This window comes from Mauremys mutica, chromosome 1 (assembly GCF_020497125.1).
Source record: "Mauremys mutica isolate MM-2020 ecotype Southern chromosome 1, ASM2049712v1, whole genome shotgun sequence".
NCBI lineage: Eukaryota > Metazoa > Chordata > Testudines > Geoemydidae > Mauremys > Mauremys mutica.
The window spans coordinates 123,761,672-123,788,776 of record NC_059072.1 but is presented as its reverse complement, the minus strand read 5'-3'; the positions used below and the strand labels follow the sequence as shown (position 1 = coordinate 123,788,776).

Below are 27,105 nucleotides of genomic sequence, written 5' to 3'. Positions count from 1 at the left end.
CCTGACACTGCACCTGGCTGTGGAGGAGTGTGGCCCGAGACAGACTATCGCTTGCCCCTGAGGCAGAGGGCTAGACTCTGGGGCTGTAGTGGGCCATGAGGGCAGGTGCAGACGGAGGACTCTGGATACCCCCGGGAGGGGAGAGAACTGAGTGGGGCACAGCCGGAGGGCTGTGTCCACGAAAGGATGCCACAAGCCAGGGAGCAACGTGGGTCCCAGACACACAGCAGAGTAGACAATGGGTGAGACACCACCTGCAGAGAGCGCTCCACAGCTGGACAGAGCTAATTCCCGGAGCAACCAGCAGGAGGTGCCACGGTGGTGAGTCTGCACTGTGTTACACTAAGGCTATGTCTACACTACCGCGGTAAGTCAACCTATGCTACACAGCTCCAGCTAGAGTCAACGTACCTTAGGTTGAGTTACCGTGGGGTTTACACCACAGGGAGTCGACGGAAGAAACTCTCCCATTGACTTACCTTACTCTTCTCATTGGGGGTAGAGTACAGGGGTGACTGGAGAGCGATCTGCTGTCGATTTGGTGGGTCTTCACTAGACCCACTAAATCGACTGTCAGTGGATCAATCTCAGAGTGTCGATCTCAGCTGTAGTGTAGATGTAGCTTAAGTCTAATTGAAAGTCAGTGGGATTTAGGATCCTTAGGCTCATATGTCCCATTTTCAAGAGTGACTAAGTTACTCAGATTCTTTTTGAAAAATTTACCTGGCAGCTAATCTCTAAGGATCTAAAACAACAAGAACAGTTAGAGATAAGACAGGTTTGAGAATCTGAGAGGCACAATTAAATATGTGGGAATTGTATACTGAACTTTTATATAGGGAAAGTCACATTTGTTGTGGTGATGTTTGCATCTAGTTTTCCACAGTTTTGCTTAAATTCAGTTCTGGCATTGAAATCATATGTTATCTTGGCTTTGATCTTAGTCAAATTTGTCATTGCCAAAGGATAGCTTTTGTAGGGCCCTTCAACACAGTTTTACAGTAGCTATGAAATTTCACCCTCTGCCCCTTGGACCGCTAAGTGATGTTTGTAAGGCACAGAGAACTGAAGAGGCAAGTTTTTATTATTCTTAGTAAAATTTAAGTAAGAAAGAGCTATTCACGGATTTTCTGTAAATAATGATCATCACACATATTTTCAAAGATCAGCTCAACAAAAGTGGCTGCACTAGATCAGATGAGAGATAATACTGAGATATGGGCCACTTTTGATCACCCCATGGTCATTTTTGCAAGAATAGAGTAATCTGGTCAAATTTCAATTCTGGTAATTACATTCTGCCTACATACCTACATATGTACATACCTGCAATTCCATTTGGCATAATCACCCTGAAATTCTTATCTCCTGTTCTAAACTTCTCTGTTAAAACTACTATCCTTTTTCCAAAGGTGGCTGAAGTGATTGAACTGCAGGATTTTGTATAATAGGCCTGACCCTGTACATACTTATTAAGCATGTGAGTAATTCCCAATAGAACTGCTCATGTGAGTAAAGTTGCTGATGTGTTTAAGTGATCAGGCTTTTAGTTACAGCTGTAAAGTACACGAGATCCTTGTGGAGGAAAGAAACTACGAACACATGCAATTATTAAGGATATGATTTGGTCACACCAGGTCACAGATTCCGTGACTTTAACAAATGTCCATGAGTTTTTTGGTTTTAGCCCCAGGCGGCAGGGCTCGGGCTTCGGCTTCAGCCCCGGGAAGTGGGGCTCAGGGAGGGAGCACTACCTCCACCCTGAGGCAGCTCAATGGGCCACCCAAGCCTGTAGGTCAGTCAGTGTTAATTCCTCCATGCCCTGTGGAGTTTTTTGGTTGCTGTGACAATATCCTGATTTTGTACATTTTCACCTTGCCTGTTCTGTGATTTTTTTTGCCTAATTTTGCCAAATCATATCCATATCAATGATTATAAATACAACTTATGTAACATAGCCACTATTGGAACATTTTATTCAGGACCATTATTATTTGGTTTTCAGCTGAAAAATATAAGCATACAATCAGTTACATGCCATTATTTTAAAAGGTTAACTTGCAAAAACAATCCCTCTAACAAGTATTAATTAAATTCTAATTACATTCCTTCTGAACAATTACAGAAAATTGCTCTTTTCTAGTTTGATTTTAATTTAATGGTCATGAAAATGTCACATCTTCAAGGAGAAAACATGAATAAAAATACTCACTTCTATAGCACTTTATGGCTGAGATTTTCAAAGCCATCTGAATTAGTTGTAATGGGAATTAGGCATTGTGACAAACTGACTCACCAGATGGTGTTCTGCTTTGTGGCTGGGTGTGTTTCCTCTCCATCGCCCCACTGCCCGGACATTCAGGTCCTCTTCTGGCCTCCATTTTGTGACTAGGCCCTCTGTCCAGGTCACATTTTGTATTTTGGGTTAAACCAGAGTTCAGCTCAACAATATTTCCATGACCTCAGGTCAGGTCTTCAGCCTTGATCCAGGCCTGGTAGTCCTTCCACCCCATGTGTCAGGGGTCTGAACCTAGTTTCCCTCAGTGAGGCTATAGGGGAACCCAGTCTCTCCCTCAGCCCCGGGTTGCATTCAGGGACATCTTGATTTTTCCCTGGACTACTTACTATATCAGCCTTCTTTCTCCTCGGGGGCTCGCATTGTTGGCAGGGGTCTGCCCTGGGCCAGGCCCCCTGGTCCCAGTTCCCAGTGTGACAAAGGAAAGAAAACTAAACTAACAGAACTAAATACAGGCACCAGCCCTTCTGACCCACAAAGCTCCTTTACCATTTGTGCTCTCACTCTGTACCACAAGAGTCCTGAAGTAGTTTATCTGGTAGCTGAGGATGCAAATTCTGTCTCTTTCCCAGGGCTTCTGAACTGGGCTTCTCCCTTTTTAAGGCTCTTCCTTCAAGTCTGGCATGCTTCTCATAGTTTTCCCCACAATTTTGTCTGTTACAATGAAAAGCTAAGTTTAGGTCTACCTAGCACATATTACAAGTACTACAGTCTCTGGTCTTGTTGCTCAGTGAAGATCAACAATTCTCAGGCGGCCTCTGAAGAAACAAAAATTGAAGAGAATAATTAAGGGCTAATTCTACCAAAGCCATCTAATAATGTAGGATTATCCTGAGTAATTCACATAGAAATTGTACGCTATTTCCTTGAAAAATACCTATTCAAGTGTCTGACTGAGGGTGGGGTATCTATTCTCTCCTAAGCTCAGAAACATAACTCCCATTACCATTCACCTGAGTTACTCTGGCACACACAAGAACATTGCTAACAACTTTTAGACATCTTTGTTCAGGGTTGCTTTGCAGAAAATCTTTTAAGAATCTCAACACAAAACCTATCCCCCATACCTTTTCTCTAGGACAGAAGCTGTTTAGGGGAAACAAGTCATCTAATTTCTTGCTCCAGAAATACTTGAACAGCTTCAACATTATATTTTACTAGGGTGGAACAGTCCCAAGGATTGCAACATGGCTCAGAGGCTAAATTTGGAAAGCTCTTTTCCTGTTGTTCTGTCTTAATATATCTGAGTTTGGCTAATCAAGGTTAGAATAAGGTATCAAAGCAGACCAGGAACAGCAGGATGCACAAACTGAGTTATAAATGGTATGGTAAATTTTCCATGAATACTTATAGAAGTCAGACTTGTGTTGTCTTATTGGAAGGGAAGTGTTTTAATTCCACAAGCTCTCTCAATACATCTCACCTCTCTAAGTTCTTTAAGACCAAATGTCAAATTCTGCCCTTAGGTACACTTATGGAAAGCTAAAGACAAACAGATTACAAATGTTTAACTAAAAAAAGAGGCATCCAGTGGCACCTTAAAGACTAACTCCATCTGTTAGTCTTTAAGGTGCCACCGGACTCCTCGTTGTTTTTTTGGATATAGACTAACATGGCTACCACTCTGATGCTATAAATGTTTAGCTGAGGACGGAATTTGACTCAGTGGGATTGATTTACTTCTTAGTCACTCATAGCCCATAAAATCAGGAGCAGTTCCACTGAAGTCAGTGGCATTACACAAGTGTTAAACTAGCATAAGTAGGAGAAGAATCCAGACCAGTATGTTTAAAATATTTTCCACCACTGAATGTTGCCAATAGCAACCCTCAACATTTATTTTTCTGAATGAGTTTCCCCTGTATGCATGACATCAAAAGCCGAAGCACTATAAAAAGACTCCTTGTGTAAAATTACCCCGTTCAGTAAATATTCAGAAGTGTAAACATGGCAAATATGTAACTGAAAATATTTTCTTTCATTGGAATGAAATATTAACTCCAGGAGACCAATCCTATAAATGTTCTGCACACAGTGTGCCACTAGGATTATGCTTTGGATCACTTATTTGAACTACTTCTCCAAACTAAGTAGTCTTCTAATAGTATAAAATACATGTTTTCCTGTAGCTATATCTAACTTTTTATTCCATTTGATCTTTTGGTTCATATCTAATCTCCCACAAAGTTAGACTGTTTCCCTGGGTTTCCCTCCAGATCACCCTTGAGAACTCTGAAATACTGACCTCTCATTTCTGGGATATTCAATACACATTTTTGTTTTGGAAACTTCAATTTCTGCATGGAACATTTAACATAAAATATCACAAGAGCTAGAACATACTACAGCAAACTAAACAATTGCTTTTCAGATGACAACCTAGCACCATATTGTAAGTTCCTTTCATGCCATGTGCCTCAAGAACTGCATAAAAACCTGACAATTTAATTACAAAGCAACACATCACCAATGACAGCTGTTTATGACAATTCAAGTGGCCGTTTCCTAATATGAAGGATCTTAATATAGCTTTCTATAGTGTTCATATAATAAATCTTCAACAAGAGACCTTGCCCTTGCAGAGCTCTTTAAAATAAAATGTTAGCAATGAAACAAAAACTAGGGTAAATATTCAAGACTCAGACACTATACAAGTAAGAACTTTATATAAATGTTTACTACTATACTAGAAAGTTTTGCTAATACAGAAGTATTGTTGCTTTTGGAGTTGCAATACTAAAACTCTGAAGGCAAGTTAGAAAACACTCAGTTGAGTTTAACAAGAACTTAACTGAACATTAGAAATGAAATTGTAGGCGCTTCCACAGAGAGTCAAGTGGCAGCCACTAAAAAACCTATTTAAAAACTTTACATCATCAGAACAAATTTTCATCAGCTGATTGTACCCTAAGGACATGACACTTACTGCATCTTCTAAACACCTCTGCTTTTTAGAGACTAACCATTTCTTGGGAGATGCTACAAGTATCTGATATTGCAATTACATGGGACTCAAATGAAGGATGACAGGATTCTGAAAGACTCCATGGACCAGAAATGTTCACAGGGAAGGGAGGGAAATGAGGAATGGATTCACTTATTTTCCCATTTTGATAAAACATTGTCACTATGAGAAAGGGGTGACCCTTGTCACGCAAGCTTATCTTTTAATGTATTTTGTCTAAATAAGCTCCTTTGCAGTACACAGGTGATGTGATTCCTGCCACAAGGAACATACAATCTAGAAGACAGACTTTACCCTTCAGCCAAATCACGTATTAGCTGAATTAGCTGAACTGTGAAATGTCTGTCCCACCAAAGTCCATTAAAAGTTATTCTGTTTTACCTTTGAGGTCACCATTAAAGTTTTACATGACACAGCAAGTTTGAAGTTGGGAAGATATTTCTTTTCAGTATGTTACCACAGCGTTGTAGGCATTGTGAAGGTGATGAAGAAGGCAGAAGGACTTATTACTATGTTTTCCAAGGTTTGGTGTTGGTGGCTGTTTCCTGATGAAACCTTAACCGTATGTTTTTGTTTGTGTTGATTTCCAAGTTTGTCTTTTTATATACCGAATTGGAGCACCTCAAGTCCCTCAAGATCTGGGAGGAGGAGAACTGCAAAAAAACTGCACCATTGAAGCCACTCCGAGCTGTCTCAATCCTTCTAAAGGGCAAGAAATGCAACATGCCTCACAACAACGATGACGTATTAGAAAGTTACTGAAACTATTTAAGACAAGAGCAACGTACCATATTTTATTAGTGATGACAGCCTGTCCGCAGGATGTGACCTCCATGAAAGGAGATATGCAGAACCCCTTCACTTCTCAAAGCATTTCCTGGAAAATGGATACAGCCAGGAGATGCTGCAACAGCAGCATATGAGCCTGCACTCTCCCCTCTCTCAGGGTCCTTCTTTTCTGCCCATGTGAGGCACATCTCTTCACCTTCAAACCCACCAGCACTTGCAATGCATGAAAGATTGCCAAAATGTTATCAGAAAATCAGCCACCACATTTTTTGTGTGGATTAAACAAAACATTTATCCTTGTTAAGGTCCTAATTTGCAAACATTCCAGCTGCTGTCATTCCCCATGATAGCCAGCACATCTTGTGAGCTTAAATGAGGTTTGTCATTCTGCAAGATGAAGCAGTGGTCTAGCTGAAAGGGACCAGTTTTGGGGGAAGATTCAGGTCTTCCATGAGAGAAACTAAACCCTCCCCCCCGCCACCCCAGTTCTCCTAGGGCCAGCAATATTTGCTTAATGAAAATACTGAATAGTACTATATAATGACATGAATAATGGAGTAGAGTGTATGCTTATAAAATCTCTGGATGACACCAAGCTGGGAGGGGTTGCAAGCACTTTGGCAGACAGAATTAGAATTTAAAATGATCTTGACAAATTAGAGAATTGGTGTCTTTATTGAATTTCATCTTGTTGACTACACAAGTGCAAGGTCTTTCACTTAGGAAGGAAAAATCAAATGCAAAACTACAAAATGGAAAATAACTGGCTAGCTGGTAATACTCCTTAAAAAGATTTGGGAGTTATAGGGGAATCACAAACTCAATATTAGTCAACAGTGTGATATAGCTGTGAAAAAAGCTAATAGTCTAGGGCATATTAACAGGAGTTTTGTATAGAAGACATGGGAGGTAGTTATCTCATTCTGCTTGGCACAGGTAAGGCTTCAGCTGCGTCCAAGTGTGGGTGCTTAAGGGAAGAGGGAGAGAGTCCAGTGGAGAGCAACACAAATGACAAAACATTTAGAAAACCTGACTTATGAGGGAAGGTTAAATAACTGGACATGAAAAGATGATGGGGGAGGGCCTAACAGTCTTCAAATGTGTTAAGGGCTGTTAAAGAGGACTGTGATCAATTGTTCTCCATGTCTACTGCAAGTAGAACAAGAAATAATGGGCTTAATCTGCAGCAAGGGAATTTTAGGTTAGCTATTAGGAAAAACTTTCTAACTATAAGGGTAGTTAAGTTCTGGAATAGGCTTCCAAAGGAGGTTATGGAATCACCATCACTGGAGGTTTTTAAAAACAGGTTGGACAAACACCTTATCAGGGACGGTCTAGATTTAATTGATCCAGCCTCATCACAGGGGGCTGGATTTGATGACCTCTAGAGGTCCTTTACAATCCAACATTTCTAGGATTCTATTCCAAAATGTCTTCAGTCCTATACTGAAACAGTTGAATAAATCCATATTTATAGTGTAGCACTTTGTCTCATTAAAGCAACTGACCACCTGGAGGTTTATCAGTCTGCTTCTGCTGTTAACCTAATGGCCATAGTCATTGACCGCACAGGCTTTTAAACCTAGAAGTGGTGGGTTCATTCTCCCACAGATGACCTGACTGGGGACCATCATTAGACATCTAGCCACTAGACAGCCACTGCCCCCTTCCCCCAAAATCCCACAGTTAATTTGGGTTACACACCCTATCTGGGGAAGACTCTCCACAGTTGCAGAAATCCACAAGTGTTCAAATCCCCATACATATTTGCAGGGATTGGACCTAAATGTATCTAGTGCTTGAACTCAAGAAACAGGTCAGAGGTATGAGTAGACTCTCAAACCACTATCTATGGTCTACAGTTACATGAGGATGGAGGGCCAAATTATATTAGCAAAAGTGACAGTGACATCTTCTGAAGTTCTGTAGTGTGGCAGTAAGCTGTACATCTGATACTTTGTGTCATTCTAAACCCTCTGTGTATAATAGTGTGTGTCTTCAGCAACATTGTGCCAACAAAAGGAGAATAGGATTCAAGTCATCAGGAACAATGGTTACCTTGACAGTAACATTGAATGCTGAAAATGATACAAACACTTTTTTAAACATTCAGTTGCTATTTATACAAACATTACCACTTTTAAGAAACATTATTACAAGTAAATTGAACACCCCCCCCCATTTAATTTCATACATCTCATTGCTCTAGTATGTTTTAAAAAGGGGATTCAAAGAAAACGTCAGGCATGAGCAAAGATTTGGGCGAGTGGTACTTTTTAAAACCATCAGAACTAATATTTTTCCTCACCAAAAACTGCCATGGAACGTTCAAAGCAGCTCATTAAATTGATCCTCAAACTCCAGACACACACTTTTAGAGACCCCCTTTTCATCCCTGTTAAAATAGAAATCCTGGCACAATCTTAACTATTATAGTGCTACCACATCCACAATAAAAACACCGGGCTTTAAACAAACACACAATTACCTTAAATTTGTATAAAATATATTTTAATTTCCCCTCGCCGTTTATCATCATAAATATTTACAAAAGACATTGTACAACGTAGAATAGTGTGAAATCCGCAGGTTTGACAAATGGTTTTGCAAATAGAAAGGGGTCAAGCAAGCAGCTAACAGACACATGTACTGTACAGGTTGCTGATTACAAAGGGCTCAGCAAACTAGCAGAACTAGTTCTACAATAGATTTGCCTGTAAGGTAAAAAAGATTTTCCAGGAGTAATCTGGGAGGAATCCCAAAACAGCGGTTTGATTATGCATGGTAATATCGTCTCTCGTAAGAATCAATACTCTCATTTTTCATGGAAGTATCTTTGAACAATCTGGTTTTAAACTGTTTATTTCTCTGAGTTACCTACAGAACTTGTTTTAATTAGAATTTATTTTTACTTTAAATGTTCAATTAGCAAATGCAGAATAAGGAAAACAGCCATTGTGTTTCATAGCTTTCCCTACAATTAAAGTAATAATTAGAATCCATCTTTCAGAAACAATTATAAAAACAGAATCCGATCACAATTCTGAGTAAGAGTCCTGATTTTCTGTGTTGCTCCATATCAAGGGCCAAATTCAGCTCTAGCAGTAAAATCAGATATTATTGACCCTGGGGTTAGAAATGTATACATTTCAGACATCTCAGTAATTTTCTGTAATGTCTATACAGTATACAGCTGTTCCAGTTAAGTATACGATTATACTGTCCCACCTTTCAGAGGCAAATTATTGCCAAATAGAGGAAGTTTGACATCTAGTGGCTATTTAGGGTAATTACTTATTTCTTTTTATTGAAATATCCTAGGAAATTTTCTATACACCATTCTACACTCTTATCTAGATGCATCTGACATCTGCTGAGTATCAACTATCACCTTTAATGTTAGGCACGTGTCTACATCAGTTGCAATCTCTTCCATTAAACTAACGGTATTCATAATTGTACATTTAGAAGACATACTACTTACAAACTGAACCTGTGTTTTCAAATTGTAAAAAAATATTCTAAAACAAAAGACCTACACATCTCAAACATTTTCAGTGCTTCTCTTTCATTTCACAAATTTGGAGGGGAAGCATATATGGCATAATCCTTTGACTGACTCACTCATTTATCTGCACATACAACGTACAAGGTAAGACATCCATATCTGGATACTAACACCATATTGTTTTAATGCAACATATTAACGGTGCTGCACTCAAGGGTGATCTGTCATAACTGGACCACATGTTTTGCAAGAAGATTATAAAATTAGAAATAAGAATCCAAAATACAGCAATTATATATTAAAGGATTGTAGTAGCACAAAAAAGTATTTAGAGCTAGTATTAAGTAATACAAAACTCTTGATTTCTCCAAAATACAAGTACTATAAAAGGTATTATATAATTAAGTGCCCTTTTCACAAAATTTAATATACCCCTATATTGCCACTTGCAAACCACCTATAGCCAACACACACACACACACACGTTTCTCCCACTACTTTGTGCAGTTACATAACTCAACTGTAGTTCCAGCAGTCTCAATTAATAGATAGAGATAAAGGCCAGGATTCTTTCAAAAGTGGCTAGTGATTTTGGATGCCTTAATGTTTAGGTCCCGAACCTGGGACACCTAGTATTGTTGGGCAAAGCTTGCAAAACTGTATTTACATAAGACATTAAGCAGGAAAAGGCCATTAAAGTCCAATATACTTTACCACTTCTGACTAGTCTCAATCCCACTTTATTACTTTTTAACATCTCCAGCTCCTCAATTCCCACTTTTCTCCAGACATAAAATTAGTCAATATAATCTTACATCTGCTCTCTTTAAATAGCTATGCTCTATAACAGTGGTTTTCAGCCTGTGGTCCATGGACCCCTGGAGGTCCATAGACTATGTCTAAGATTTCCAAAGGGATCCATCCCTCCATTCAAAATTTTTTAGGGAACTGCAAATGAAGAGAGGTTGAAATCCACTGCTCTAACACATATTTCCAAGGCAATAATATCCCCCGAACTATAGTGACCAAATTGCTTTATTACAGTTACAGTATTACTACTTTGGTTTTGTGTTCCATCCCTCTAATAATATATTTAAATAATACTTTGTATTAAACTATTTTGTCTCTCTCCTTCCCCACCAGTTACATTTGTGCTGTGGGACAATGTTTAACATTGTTTGTCCAGAACTCTCAAATCCTTTTCCTGGTCAGCATACTGGATAATTTAACACACATCCTATAACTTGGTTTCTTGCTCCCAGATCAGTGTTTTTTCTTTTGTTTTTACTTGACTACAAAAATTGTACACAATACTTCTAAAAAGGGCAAAGAATTGTAAACCGCAGGGTCCCCTTTTGTACTATAGGACTTTATCTTACAATTTTGCAGTGTGGAAACCAAATTTTCAAAGAAAGCTTAGAGGTACAAAACAAACATATCTCAAACTGCGCAAGTAGAGAAAGTCCTACAGAAGTGACATGGATAAATACTTTTTCACCCAATTCTTAAAAGAAAATTACAAATAAAAGCTTTTTTCTTTAAGTATTAAAACATTCAGATGAACACAGTTATTCCTATACATTGTACGTATCTTTGGGTTAAAGCTTTTTAGCAAAAATATAACCATGTGTTGTAAGCACTCTAGTTAGATATGGATCAATACAATTTTGAGGTTCTCTGTCATGAAAAAATATCACATTTTTTCTATATGTGCAGAACAAGCCATTTCTTTGTGAACAAGGCATAAAAGTCTTAGCAAATATACAGATAGTAAATATGAATTAAAATAAAACCTTAAAAATTACCAATACAGTACTTGAGGATGTGCGGTTGTTGTGCATTACAGAATTTTACAGTCTTCTCATTTGTATAAAAAAGAACCACTAGGGAGTCCATGGTATATCACTGAGCTGTGTTGGATCCCCAAGGCCTCCTTCAGCTTCCAAGTAATTCATGAAAGAAGCCATGGCAGTATCATCATTTTCACACATTGCATCAAAATCCAACTGGCAACTGTCACCTAGGAAATAATTAAACACTATTTATGCAGCAAAAAAATTACAGAACAAGGTCACTTTCCAAACAAATTAACTTTTAAAACAGCAGCTGTCCTTGAAGGCAAAGGGCACTTTACATTCTTACATGTGTTCAAAGATGGGTAAATTGAAGCAAGTTTTGGATTCAGGAGAGATGCTTAGTCAAAAGAATAGGTAACTTGATTCGGGGACTAAATTTATGCCACTCCAGAGGCGCATCTTAAACTTCATAATAAAATGACAAATTTCAATCCATGCCAGTTAATTGGCAAACTTCATGCCACACCATTTAAGCAGAAAACTTTATTCCAGTTCATGCCACTTAAGTAGGAAGCTCACCTGTCACAGCACACAAAAGAAGAGCTTATCAATTTTTTTCTTCTTGGTTAAAAAATGGCCTTATTTTAAATAATCAAAATTTCAAAAGACATTGTTGCTTTTAGATTGTGAAAAATGAAAACAATGTTTTCCACATTTTTATTTTAAAACATTCCAGAATTTTGTATTTACCAAAATCTCAGTTTTTGACAGAAAACAAGATTTCAATATAAAAAGAAAAATGGGTCAGTTTCCGACCATATGAAATGGAAACAACTTCAAAATTCCAACCCGTATTGCAAAATGTTTATGTTTCAATCAGCTCTACATACACAAGCATCCGTACTTTTTACGTAGAGGGTCTGCACATCATGGCAGATTATATTCAGTTCCCTTAATCTTGCACAACTCCTGTTTTTGGAAGGAAGAACGGCAAAGCAGTCTATTTGTGAGTCTTGGAGACCAAGAGAACGGACAGTGAACTTCTGCTCCAGGATCTCACTGCTATCATGGGGTATAATTAAAATAGGAACCATGATAATCTCTCAAAACTGGCAGAATCTTTGAACACACCTACTATACTACCTTGTTGTGATAAAGCTGCAACCATTAACAGAGTTTTCTTTAAAGAATTAGCCATGAATTCCAGTAAAAGAGCTCTTACTGAGAAGAGGTTCATTGCTTGGGAATGAAACCGTGCCCTGATTTTGCCCCAAGGTCTCCAAGTCCTCCATTTCTGAAGGACATAACTGAATCAACTCTTTATTTGGCACCTGAAAGCACAAAAAAATGAAAATAATAAAGTTAGGTTATAGGTTGATTAAAACTACCATACAAATTAATGAATTTCTCTGAGTCTAAAAACCAATCAAGGCTCACATTTTTCCACTTCATGTGCCATAATCTGTACAAGCTTACTGTAACAATAAAAACGTATTTTCATGAAAAATACATCCTAGCTTTAAAAAAAAGACCCACCACATTTTAGTTTCCATACATAAACTAAATTATTTGGAATGTGAAAATTTGTTTTAAAAAATGCTGGTATTTCTGTTATATTTTAAATCTTTTGTTCAGCATGCCAAGATTTTAAATGGTTTTTAGTGCTTACAAGGCGTCTAGGAGTGCCAGGTTGACAGCAGTGGAAACTGAAGTCTTTTCACCACTTTGGTTTGGCAGTAAACAACTTTTCCTTTAGGGCAGTGCTTTCGGGGAGGGATAGCTCAGTGGTTTGAGCATTGGCCTGCTAAACCCAGGGTTGTGAGTTCAATCCTTGAGGGGGCCACTTAGGGATTTGGGGAAAAAATTGGTCCTGCTAGTGAAGGCAGGGGGCTGGACTTGATGACCTTTCAAGGTCCCTTCCAGTTCTAGGAGATTGGTATATCTCCAATTATTACCTTTTTTTTTTAATTACCTATTCTAAAGCTATCTGATGTGGGGGACCGGCAATTTTTTTTCCCCAATGTGCCAGGGACCGGTGCCATATTATCCTATTTGACGCTCTTATGAGGAAACTCGCCGTGGACTGGCAGCTGACCACCACTTTGAGAAGCACTGCTTTAGGGGACTGTCCCTAGAGGCAAGAGGCAGTGATAGCTCTGCCACTGTGGCTATGGAAGCAGTTTCCCATATAGAAAAATGAAAAAAGTCCCAGTAAAATAAGTTTGTTTTCATCCCTAGTCCATGCACTATTCATGTAATTTAAACAGAGTAGCTCTCTGAGCTCTGTTATCTTGGATTCTATGCTGCACATTACAGTAGTGGAAGGGAAAACAACAAGACTTCACTGAAGTAACCAGGAACAACATTAAGTGACACATTCAAAGAGAACCTTTAAATCAACACAATATATAGTTGAAGTGCTGGAGAGTGCTTTTATGACCGTAGGCTGCACTAATTAAAGGGTAGTTCAATATCTGTGAGCCAATCAGTTCTAAGAAGGACAGACCTACAGAAATCCATGGGTGGAATGGACATCAGGTTTAAAGAGGGAGAAAGGGGGGGAAAAAATCAGTGTAGCACAACGTTGTTGAAAGAAACTCCGAATCAGAGAAGAAAAGCTATGTATAAGTGGAAAGACAGCGACTGGATTCACAACAATGTTGTTGGAGGGAAAGAAATAAATGATTGGGAGTATGGTGTACACTGATAACAGTAAGGGCAGTATTGTACAATCTTGCAAGAAGATTCTTTATGCATACCTGCCCCCAGGCTGTGACATCAGTCAACATGACTCTTGGGTTAGATAGAATGGTAGAGAGTCATAGAATATGCTGCTTCTCTACACTTCTCTTAAAAAAAAAAAAAGATTTAAAATTCAGAGGCTACAACTCAATGGATTACAATTGTTTAACAGTAGAGGGGGGTGAAAGGTATAGATGAATGGTCATAGTAACCAGACATTTATCTTCATATTGCTGAATTGAATTCAGCCTAGGTGAATATTTTTTAACTATCTGATGGCTCCGGGTGGTGGTTTCAATTAATTTCCAAGTTTAGAAAAGTCTACATCACAAAAAAAATACCCTCCCCATATCTAGCATTTTTTTGTAGCCTCAGCAAAGATTCCCCAAGACCTGAACAATCTTCTCAGCCCTGAGGGATGGTCCCTCAAGGCTTGGATTGAGGCTCACTGGTGGTGCAGCAAAGAGAAGTTTGTACTCTTGCTGCCTGTGTCATGCCGCTTCTGTGAATAGAAGACTTCAATACACAGGATTGTCAGAAACTTTGCACTGGCACAAATTCACATACAAAAATCAGTTTTAAGATAGAGCAAATGTAGGCTCTGAATTATTTGATAGTGACCTTTCACTGAAAGTTCTTGGAGTCAATGATATACTTACATTGCTGCATTTTGGAGTTAAAGTTGGAGAAGATTTCCTCATAAGATCAGATGGACTTAACTCACCAACAGATGGAGAACAATGTAACCTAAAAAAAATATACATATGCATATTGTACAATACATTCACTGTTGAGTATGAGCTTCAATCCCTTCCATTTTAAAATGAGAAACTTATTTAGTCGGAGCATAGCAGTACCCACCAAAAAACCACAGGTGATAAGCTTTGAGACTTCAGACAACACTGCTTTGTCAAAAGCAAAGCTTAAATTCTGTCATAGTTCACACACTTCCTGCTCCAAATTTTGGTAAAGAAAGAGAACCAGTGGATCATCACGATATAGGATGATAATTAGTAGAATACATTTTTGCTTTTTCTCAATCATCAAAATTAACAGACTTCAGGAAAAACTGTCACGAACACTTCAGTACAAAATTACTCACTCTGGAGCACATAGCTTCCAAATATCAGAATACAGCTGCTTGGAAATTTTGGTATATAACGGGGCAAGGGAGGAGGAAAAAGGGGGAGGATGTACCCTCCACATATACTCTTGATATTTGCTTTTACTTCAAGTGTTATTTCATGAAGTTCTAGCCTTTCCTTAAATTATGGCTGGAAAATGAAAGTTACCTCTTTGAGATGGACTCTGTACATTCACTCCTGAGAGCCATGGTGATGCAGCACCGATGGTAGAACAATCTTGTAGCAGTGCTGCTGGAGCACTCTTATGCCTTCTCCTGCACCTCCCCTCACTGTTCCTGAACATTCTGAGTAATAGGCTATAAAAGGGGGGCCATGGAGCTCCAGCTCCCCAGATTCAAAGTTGCAATTAGGACTCTGAGTTAAAGGGGAAGGTGGGCAGGGAGTGTGAATATGCAGAGTCCTTTTAGAGGAGTACCAGTTATAGGGGAGTAACCTTTATTTCTTTGGCCTGGGCTACACTAGCGGGGGGCTGAACCAAGATACGCAACTTCAGCTATGCTATTCGAGTAGCTGAAGTCAAAGTATCTTAGTTCGACTTACCTGGCCGTCCTCATGGCAGCGAGTCAACTGCTGCGGCTCCATCGACTCTGCTTACTCCTCCTGCCGAGGTGGAGTACGGGCATCGATTAGCGGATTGATTTATCGCATCCAGACAAGATGCGATAAATTGATCCTTGATACATTGAACACTATCTGCCGATCCGGCGGGTAGTATAGACGTACTCTTTGAGTGGGCTCTGTACATTTGTCGTGGGATAGTTTGACAAGCAGTACTACAGTCTCTAGAGGGTGAGGTGCTGAGTCCTAATTGAATTATCATTGTAATACTGCTGTACCAAACTGAGCATCAACTAGGACGCTAGATCTAGGGAGTAGTGCTTTGTGAAAGCATGAATAGAGCTTCAGGTTGCAGTTCTGCTTACTTCTAAAAACTGGGATATGCCTGAGGCATGCCATGAAATCCACCTTTGCTATTTGGAGTGTTATCTAAACTACAATGGGAGAGAAACAGATTTGCTTGTAGCTTTCCTCTATACAAAACTAACCCATTTAGATAAATGCTGAGATATACTTGGCTGTCCTTTATTATCACTACACCTATATGAAATTAAAGCTTTGGTGACTTTCTAAATTCCTGAGAACCATTTAGGTAGAAGGCTATTGCCCTCTTGGCATCCAAAGTATGCAGTTTTACTACATCTGGATGTGACCAAGGTCTGGATGGACTGATGGAGGTGTGTAGGAGAGTGGACGCAATTGTTGGAGTACCTGCTCACAGCTGGGGTGGGGTGGAGCAGCTCTTTCTTCTCTAATGCCCCCTGCTGATGGTTGCTCTGGTCCCGCAGCAGTTTGCTGCTTCTTGCGACTCAGCCATCCAACGAGGGCATCTTTTATTTCTACCCATTTCAGACTAATAAATAGTCCAAATAGTCCCAATCCTTGCATCTGGTCTTTGACCCTCAACTCTGGATCCCACCATTGCTACATCCCTGCACTCAAGACTTTCAGTTGTCTTTACCCCCTTCTTAGGGACCTCATGTCACCTTCCTCAGTGACTGTTCAGGGAATCCAGGCCCTCCTACTACACTGGGTTCCAACCCAAGGACCCTGTAATCAGCAGCTGAGGTCTGGTCAGACAGACATTTTCTGCTACCTTCCTGGACTTCTTCCTTTTTCCAAGTCCCTTTCTGGGCTCTTGTAACGAGCAATGCCTCCCAGGACTTCTCCCTGGGTGTTCGGTTCCTTCCCTTGGCAGCATTGCAGATCCACCACAACCCTCATGTCAGGGCTCCCGCAAACAGGCTCTCTGCAGTATTCTACTCCCAAGGTCCTTCCATCTAGGAGTTCTACCCCTGCCAAAATCCTCCAGGGTCACCTCCTGTTCTTGGGTTTGGCCTCTCCCTGGTTGAGCCAGTTCTTTCCCTTTAGTTTGCGGCCCTGCGTGAGCCTTCTATTCAATGGGATATCCCAGCTCTAGTCAGTTCCATCAAAACTTTCTTTGCATCAACTCCTGCTCTTCTGTTCTTTACTACCAAGAGGGGGACTGCAGGGTTCCTTTCCCTTTCTCCCTGCAGCCCCCTTATGCTGGGGACCTCCTACTTGTATAGCACCACCCAGCTCTTTCCCAGCTGGGCTGCATCTTGAATTAGGCTTTGCTCACCACTCAGGTACAAGCAGGTTACTTAATTGGCCTCTCAAGCCCACTTTCAAACTCAGGATGGGGTATTCATCACACCACCCCTCAAGACTGTACCCTGCCTGCTACAGGGTCTTTTTGCCTTAGGGAGGAGCCTTCTTTAAGTGTGCCTATTATTCACCTGTGCATCCCCCCTTCTCATCTTCCAGGAGCACAATCTGAAACTTCTCTTTAGCTCCCACCTCTCTCTCTTCAGGGCTCCCACAAAGACTTCTCTACTATTGCTAGTTTCTCTCTTAGATTTGTTGCTTCCAATACCACATCATCAGTCCCAACCCCTTAGGTGCTTCTGCCACCAAAGCCTCTGGCTTTTCCACCCAGCCCTTGTGTCGCTGATTGGGGGTGGGGGGTTTAATAGCTGTCCACAGATCCTATATTTTTTTTAGAGGCAGCAATCTGCATCTCCACAAACATATTATTCAGACTCTGTATTTACCCCAACTTTCACCCAATTTGTTGCAGTGGTAGTACTCCTCCGTGTTCCCTCGAGCCTCCAACTAATAGGGTTTAGTTAGCTGTCAGGGCCACAGCCACATCTGTTTCGCCTGCAACCATTATACTGGCACTGCAGGACACCCACTCCTTCTCTTCCCCATTGCTCAGGCCCCAGTCTCTCTCTAGTTGCAATTCACTTTCCCTTCAGGGCAGTGCCTGTTTAAATGCCCCACTAACCACACCAAAAATCTCCTTGCCCATGCTTTGGCAATAGGTCAAGCCTTTTCAGTTATTCCCATGCTTTCCCCCCAGAGCAAGCCTTCATGTCACAATTTTCATAGGAGAAGGCCGTTCTAATGGGTCTTTCCCTGCCCACCTGCTTAGCACACCACCCTGGCTGGTCCTCAGCACTCCGGGCTCCCAAATGATTTTTCTTTACCCTATGCCTGTGGCAACTGAGTGCTTCCTTTTTCAGGCTCTCCAGCAGGTTTGTTGCTCCTTCTCCAACAAGGATAGTCACTCTGTATATCCAAATTGCACCTGCCACTGCCACTGTTGGTTCTCCAGGAACTGCAACAGTGCCCAGGTCTGCTTTGGGTGCTTAGTCTTTTCCTGAAACGAACCCAGGAAATCTGGCAACCATATACTGTCCCTCCATGCTCCAGAGTGGGAGAGTAGCCCTTTCAAGAAGGCCTCAGTATATACTAACTCCATCCCTCTTTTTTTCTTTCCCCTTTCCTCTTTTTCTTTGCACCAATGACCCTCCTCACTCTCTCCTTATTTGAGGGGTGACTGTTCTGCCTGCATTCTTCACCTATGTAGAAGAGCAAACTTACAATTGGAGGATCCCCTCACAGCTGGGCATGGTGTAGGAGCTCTTTCTTCTTTAACTTCCCCTGCCAATGGTCACTCTAGGCCTCTTCTAGCAACAACATACGTCCTACGTACATAGTAGACTGAGGAGGAAAGATATTGTTATTTAAAGGGCCGGAATACCAATTCTTCTTGATGGTTAGTAGATCTCAAGAGATCTAGCTGTAGATCTAGTGTCATTCAGATTTTTTAAGACTGCATCTGGTTTTGTACTGAACAGACCATCTCCTTAAAAGGCAAGGTCTACCATATGTGTTCTTATTTCTGGTGAAGGTCAGATGATCTCAGCCATGAATGTTGCTTTAATATGACTGCTGACATCACTGCCCTGGCTGCTGAGTCTCAGGAGTCAAACATGGCTCAGGACTTTCACCAGCTTTTACTAATCTTCAGGAAGAGATGTGACAAAAATAGCCTTCTCTCACAGATAGTATGGGTAGCTGGACATAACTTGATGATTAGAAACCCCAACATCCACTGATGCTGAAGAGAAGACTTTATTCTGCTGAAGGCATCAAGCTTTTTCCTTTTTTTTGTTGAATGGGATGAAATACGCCTGTCCAGCAACCACCAGTGAACTGGGAGCCGGATGTTTGTGGAAAAGTGAAAATCTTTCATATAGAACTTAAAGTAGAAAAGTTCATCAGACATTACTTGACCAATTGCAGGATTTGACCATATAATTTTGGCCAGCTGCAATAATGGTTCTAAAATGAGGAGTGTATTTTACTGCTGGAAGAAACTTCCAAAATAACACACAGGATGAGAAGTCTCTTCCACTGTGAATATTTTCAACATTGTAGCCATTCTTTCTACTAGTTCATGAAACTGAATGTCATCTTCTGATGAAGCAGCTGAGGAGACCCCACATGCTCGTTCAGACCAATGGTCCATCTAGCCCAGTATCGTCTTCCCACAGTGAATGGTACCAGATGCTTCAGAGGGAATGAACAGAACAAGGCAATTTATTATAGAGTGATCCACTGACTGTCATTCATTCACAGCTTTTGGCGTTCAGAGATTTAGGAACACCCAGAGCATGTGGTTGCATCCCTGACTATCTTGACTAATAGCCATTGATGGACCTATCCTCCATGAACTTATATAATTCTTTTTTGAACACAGTTGTACCTTTATATCATCAGGAGACATTGGTTAACTGGTTCCATGCCAGTGTTCTGGAATTCGGTGAGACCTTCTGGTTCATCTTCTGATAAGAAATCAGGGACTAACACTGGACAAGGGTCCTCTGAAGTGGAGGTGTAGATTGATCCAGATGAGTTGGATCCAACATGCAAAGTTTATCCTGTTCCCTCTGAGGAGAGGGGATCTTTGTAAAGATGGAACTGGTCAGCATCCCTTTAATAGCTAGGCAAAGGCCAGTAAGGTCATCTAACCCAAGGTGGTATATTTCATTCTTGCCAGTATTCAGCATCAGATTCTCCATCCTATACTCCTAGAAAAATTATGCACCACCGTGCGTGCGCAGAATTCATGTCCGCCGCAGATTTCTTTGCTTCCCCGCAGAAAAATGACTTGCTGACAGGGAAGCTGCAAGAGCAGTTACGCACCGCTCCGCAGCTGCACAGGTACATCGTTTCAAGCACCCAGAGGAGAGGTAAATCACTGCACGGCTGTGGACATCCCAGCCAGTGGCTTCTACCCTGAGCTGGAATCAGCTGCTAGTTCCAGCTGGTCTGGAGACAGGGGAGGACGGGATTTCCTCTTCCCATGCAAACAGTGGCTGAGGGTCAGACCCATCCCCAGAGACTTCCCCCAGCTGCAGGAAGCTCAGCATCCTCCCCTGCTTCCTGCCCCCATCGCTCTTCAGCTGCAGGGGGAGGGGTCACTGTATGGGGAGCTGCTCCCCCATCCACCTAACCCATGTGCATATGGACCTTTCAGACCCAGACACCTCTGCCAATCCTCACCCTGTACACCCAGAACCCCCCTAGCCCTCCATACCCAACCCCTACCCCACTGTACCTCAACCCCTGCATGTGGAGCCCCCTGCACCCAGTCCTCCTCCCTCCGGACCCCCACCCCTGCACCCAGCCCATCCCCCACTGAGCTCCCTGTACTCAAACCCCCACCCTGAGCCCCACCCCCATAAGTCCCACATCCAGACCCCCATGCCACTGACCCCCAACTAGCTGCATCCAGACATCCCCCCACTGAGACCCCCACACCTAGACCCGTCCACTGAGCCCCAACTGCTTTCACCTGGAAACCCCTGCAGAGTCCCATTGCCGCTGCACTTGGAACCCCTCCCTCCCACAAGCCTCTATGCATTCAGATCCCCTGACACCTAGACCCCCTACTGAGCTGCCTGCACCCATATTGTCCCACTCAGAATCCTCTCACCCACACCTGGATCCTCCCACACTTGGATCCTGCCTGGTTGAGCCTGCCTGCCCCACACCTGGTGCACCTAGCACAGAGGGGCAAGGCCCCAGGGTGTTTCACGGGTAGGCCCAGGCCTTGTGCTCTGTCAGGGCTGGGTGCAACGTCACCACTGAGTCCATGTCCTAGGGGTTGGGAGCCTACAGGGAGATCGCCCGCCTTCGCACAACCAGTGGCCTGTGCTTCCCACTGCCTTGCTGGACCATTTGCATTTTTTACTGATAAATAAATCTTGCAGAATTTTGCACAATTTTAAAATATTAAGCATATAATTTTTAATTTTTTGGTGCAGAATGCCCTCATGAGTAATCCTAATATCCCTGTTGGATAAGAGTATTCTGTTTGTCTAAATTATCTGTATGTTGTGTCAGTTTAATGTTTTCTAGTGTATCTGAGCCAATCCCCAGAGAAAAAAAAAAGGGTGGCAAGTTAACAGGTCTGTACTGGCCTGAGTCATCTGACTGTGGATCCCAATGCAGATTAGAGAGAATTCAAACTGGAGACAGTATTAGTCTTGGTAAGTACAGTACAGAAAATGGTGAGGCAAACTTCCCCGGGGACCCTGTAGGGGTCCTGAGGAATGTAGCAAAACTTCAGGGGAAACCTGTAACTGGGAGGAGGGTTTTTTACTTTTTCCCTAGTGAGGAAGATGGAGGAGGGATACCCAACATTTTAATCTTTTTTTAAAGATTCCCTTACCTTTCTGCCCAGAGCATCCCTGAACTGGGGTGGCAGTAGTACAGTTCTGTAATTGACTTATGAACTTGGGCCACCACTGCAGAAGTGGCAGCAGACAACATTGAGGAGTCTGAAGTTGTGTTTGGAGCCTTTTCTGGCCTCTTTTTTTTTTTCTGGGGGCAGGAGACAGATATGCTTGTTACATTGGGGTATGACCCTTCTTTCTGGATTTATTGTCACCTGGTTCCTTTATTTTTGGTTTGGGCTCCGAAGGTCTTGGAATTGAGGCCATGGGATCTGAGGGGGTTCTAATGTACAGACTGGCCAGCTAACAGAAGCCAATGGCTGCAGGATTTCCTTTGCTCAGAAAAGGTGGTGCTGGATCCCAACAATTGAATTCCTGAGGCCTGATTCTGCCATCAAAGGTCAACACAGGCAGGAGCCCAGCTTATTGAATGGTCAGATCTGACGGCTGCAGATCCTTTGGTACTGTGATGATAGATTTTAACCCAGTAACGGAGGTCAGTAGTTTGGACAGGATTGTATACTCTTTTGAATCCTTGAAGGAGCTGGGGCTGAAGTAGGCCTATCTGTATTCATGGAGTCTAAAAACCTGAAATCAGAAGACTTAGCCATTAAGGCTTCCTGGAGAAGTAATTCCAGAATATTTGGAGCTGGTTTTCACATACCTTATGAATTATCAGGGTGAAGGTGTGCCATATGGCACAGCAAGATGAAGAATACCTTCTCCCAGCTAAGTCAAATACCTTGGATGGGTGTCTGAAGCTGGGAACAAAGCAGGAGAAGAGGCACACCTCTTAAATCCTAGTCTTTTCTCTTTTGGATCTGTGGATTTATGTTGAGGCATAGGAATTGACTTAAATGAATTTAAAAACTCTTTATTTAGAAGAAATTAAACTTAAATGGTTAATTCTACACCAACAGAGCTAGCCAAGGCACTGAGTTTTGGGTCAATGATTCCCAGTTGGAATGATTTGGTGAGGTTCATGGTCTGGCTGCAACTGTGCTGGGAAGAAACTGAGGTGGCTGGAATGCCAAAACGCCATTTAGAACCTCATCCTCACAATATTCAGGAATAGTGAGTAGAGGGATGGGCTGTAAGGGCTTTCCAACAGCACTGCTACAAGAAGGTTCCAAGTCAGAGCTGCACTGATGGAACATCTCTTAAGACTGAGCAGGCCATTTGAAGATAACATTATTTCTAGTCCCCAGGGTGTCTGTTCTAATTTAGTCCCCAGGTATCTGTTCTGATCTAATTAAAATGAAGATGTAACAAATCCAGAATAATACAATTTTTAGAAATCTGGGTGAATAAGCAAACTTTTTAAAATAAAGAATGACTAGCAAACTACTAAGATGGTTATCAGGTCAGTGCTCTGCACTGTCATGCAGGAATCTCAGGTTAAGTTGCTATACCTGGTCTCTAAGGTGGTGTACCAATGCTGAACCAAAAAACACCTACTCATACGACATAATAAAATAAAAGCAGTACACTAATGCTTTCCCATTTAATTACTTATGCTTCCCGCATCACATTCTACTCTTCTTTGCTTAAAAGCTTAAAATACAATTTCAATTTTCATTACCTTTCTAAGTTTAATACTTCATTTGCAATCTCAGTTCCTATGCTTCCAGCACCAAGTACTGTTCCAGTGGACATCCCAGGTACACTGGGAAAAGACTGCTTTGAAGTATCTACAATTACAAAAAGAAAACTAAGTTGAAGTTCATTAAATAGTTAAGATATTTTCACTATACAGCAGGAAACAATTAACCCATCTCTTCTTAACCTTTATTAACCTCTTATTTACATAAAACAGATTCCTTACTTGTGTTACCAACAACTTAGAAATAATTTTATAAATCTAATTTGATTTTCATTGTGCACTTATCTTCGCATTTTACTAAGCCTGACCAATGAAACTATACATTTCATTTATAATTAGTGTGGACCACTTTAAATCATGATTTAAATTGGCAATCATTTTGCATTTGTATTTTTTAGTTATTTTCCTAAAGAAAGGTTAATTCTCATTAATTAATAACCATTAAAACACATTGATGTGCAATAAAATATAGCATTTACACTAAGCTTTCGTGCCTTTTTTTTTTTTTTTTTTTAGCGCTAACCAGGAAGCTACAGTGTATCTACACAAGTTTATTTAAGCTATTATACAGCTTAGTTTACATTTATTCAGATTCTTAATTTTTACATCTTTTATTTATGTTAGAAAATAGTGAACAATGCACTTATTACATGCTGATTTTTACTTGTAATTTGTGTCAAGTTCTATATGATGAAAATTATAAATTAATTTTTATTAGCTAAATGTGCTGGATATCTAAGAAAAAAGTTTTACGAAGTTTATCAGAACATGTTTTGCATTTAAAACCGACTGATTTATTAAACAAAGGAAGCATTATCTGTAGTTGGTGACTAGAAACAGTGTGTTCAATTCACTATGTCCTTCAAGACTGCCATTGAACTGAACTGGTTAAATAAACTGAAATGAAGAAAATATTCTCTCTGCACTTGCACAAGACTCATAAAAATGGGCATACTGGGTCAGTCCAATGGTATATCTAACCCAGCATCCTGTCTGACAGCAACTAATGCCAGATGCTTCAGAGAGAATGAACAGAACAGGGCAACTGAGTGATCCATCCCCTGTCATCCAGTCCCAGCTTCTGGCAGTCAGAGGCTACAGACACCCAGAACATGGGGTTGCATCCCTGACCATCTTGGCTAACAGCCACTGATGGACCTAACCTCCATGAACTTATCTAATTCCCTTTTGAATCCAGTTATACTTTTGGCCTTCACAAAACCCCTTGGCAACGAATTCCACAGGTTGATTGTGCATTGGTGAAGAAATACTTGTTTGTTTTAAACCTGCTGCCTAGCAATTTCATTGGGTGATCCCTGGTGCTTGTATTATGTGAAGGAGTAAATACCACTTGCTTATTCACTTTCTCCACACCACTCATGATTTTACAGACCTCTATCATATTTCCTCTTATTCATCTCTTTTCCAAGCTGAAAAGTCCCAGTCTTTTTAATACCGCCGCACATGGAAGCTATTCCATACCTTTAATCATTTTTGTTGTCCTTCTCTATACCTTTTCTGAGACGGGGCGACCAGAACTGCACTCAGTATCCAAGGTGTGGGCATACTATGGATTTATATAGTGACATTATGATATTTACTGTCTTATTACCTATTGCTTTCCTAACAGTTCCCAACATTGTGTTAGCCTTTTTTGACTGCTACTGCGCATTTTCCGAAAATATCTGCTCAACCATCCACAATGACTAAGAACTCTTTGTTGAGTTGTAACACCTAATTAGCCTGTCCCACTGATTTATCATCCTTCCACCAAGTTTACATGATGCCTATTATATCAATGTCCTCATTTAATACCAGTCACTCAAGTTCACCCATACTAGTATTCAGTTTTCTAGCATTTGTATACGAGCACATATAAAAAGTTTGTCAAGTTTTAGCTGTCTGCCATATGTGATGTAACTGAATGGAATGCTTTCATTTGACTATTTCTCTTCAGCTCCTACCTGTACTTTAGCAACTTCTATCCTCTCCTCTTTACTAGGATATAGAGAATCCCTGTTAAAGATCCTCCCCAATGGATGTTTCTGTCCAAACCGTGTGCTCCTCTGCACCTGTCAGCTTTCTTACAGCACTTAGGTTGTAGAGGAATTTTTAAACTTTTTAATTTTACATGTTAGCAATCTGATTCCATTTTGGTTTATGTGGAGCCTATACAGCAAGGATGCCAAATCTTTGCCAAAAGATTCCCTAGTTCCTAGAAAACCTAAACCTCTCCTTCCTACACCATCATCTCATCCACGCACTAAGACCCTGCAGCTCTGCCTAACTGGCCCTGTGCATGGAACTGCAAGCATGCTACCATGAATGTCCTGGACTTTTAGGCAAGAGACCTAGCAGCCTAAATTTGACTTTCAAGATCTCTCTCGTACCTTTCCCTGCTATCTATGTGTACAATGACCACCGGCTCCACCCAAGCACTGCACATGAGCTTGTCTAGACGTCTTGAGATACCCACAACCTTCGCACACAATAGGCAGTTCACCACGCCATTCTCCTGGTCATCACAAACCCAGCTAGCTAATCATCAAATCCCTCATTACTAATATCTGTCTCTTCCTAATAACTAGGATTCCATGTGAGAGGATACCATGACACCATCTGGAAGGAGGGTCCCAACTATGGGATTGTTTCCCTCCACTCCACTTTGATGTTCTCCTTCCCTAAGGCTTTCATCCTCCTCAACAGCACAGAGGCTCAGAGACTGGGGGTGGGACTGATATATCCCAGAAAGTCTCATCTATGTGCCTCTTTCTCTGTCTTCCTTAGCTCCTCCAGTTCAACCACTCTGGTCTTCAGAGCCCATACCTGGTCTGAGGGCCACAACCCCCTGCACTGAATGCACACATACACCACCACATGTAATCATACATGCTGTATTCAGTACAACAAACAGGATAGCCCCCTACTCTGCTGCTGGACTTCTGCCTGAATTCTTTTTACTCCTGCAGCTTTTTTTTGTTTCTGTTTCCTATTTCTGTCAAAAGCTGACTTAGCACTTCAGCAAACTCTGGTTTCAGGTGCATTGCCAGTGACTTCCACCAGTTCAGTGGTTTTACTTTCTTTAAAACTTCAGCAGCAAATATGTACTGCTTAATTGTTTTAAATTTACATTATCTTCATAAATGATAGTAAATTTAGGCCTTAACATAAGTTGCCTGAATTTAAATTTATATTTTAAATAGTTTTTTTTTTAAAAAGTTACATTTCAATAAAAATCTGATTTTAAACAAAAACTGATTTTAATGTGTTTTTAAAGCACTGATTTTTATCCATCCTGCTTACAATCAATTTCATGTTTTTCTACACCTGCACTGTGCTGCAGTTTACCCAACTGCAAAGGAATGTTTAAAAATTGTGGTTTCTTTTAAAGTCACCTTTTATTAACCTTGCAGATTCTGTAACCCTAACCTTCCTTTTCCTTGAAAAAAACACAAACATTTAAATATAAATACTCATACTGTCTGTGCTTTGTTTCCTATCAAGAGTGCAAATAGCATAAGAATTATTTTTTTTTAAAGTAAAATGAAAAAAACAACAACAATTATCCGTGTACAAAGCCCAGCTAAAAAGAGGATGAGTGAAAAAGAAAAGGCCTGTGGCTTGATGACATAGCAAGTAAGGAAGCAGGT

At 40.9% G+C, this 27,105-nt stretch overlaps 1 protein-coding gene across 1 annotated transcript in view; it reads right to left on the bottom strand.

The window, feature by feature from the left end:
* Window positions 1–8,548: 8,548 nt before the first annotated feature.
* Window positions 8,549–27,105, bottom strand: part of ARNTL2 (aryl hydrocarbon receptor nuclear translocator like 2) — a 73,303-nt gene continuing 54,746 nt past the window's right edge. Inside the window, exons 13-16 of the mRNA XM_044994321.1 lie at window positions 23,435–23,543; window positions 14,756–14,843; window positions 12,577–12,685; window positions 8,549–11,578 (exon numbers count right to left, since the gene is read on the bottom strand). Coding sequence (XP_044850256.1) covers window positions 11,442–11,578; window positions 12,577–12,685; window positions 14,756–14,843; window positions 23,435–23,543 — 443 coding nt within the window. The 3' untranslated portion in view covers window positions 8,549–11,441. The remainder of the gene's footprint in view (window positions 11,579–12,576; window positions 12,686–14,755; window positions 14,844–23,434; window positions 23,544–27,105) is intronic.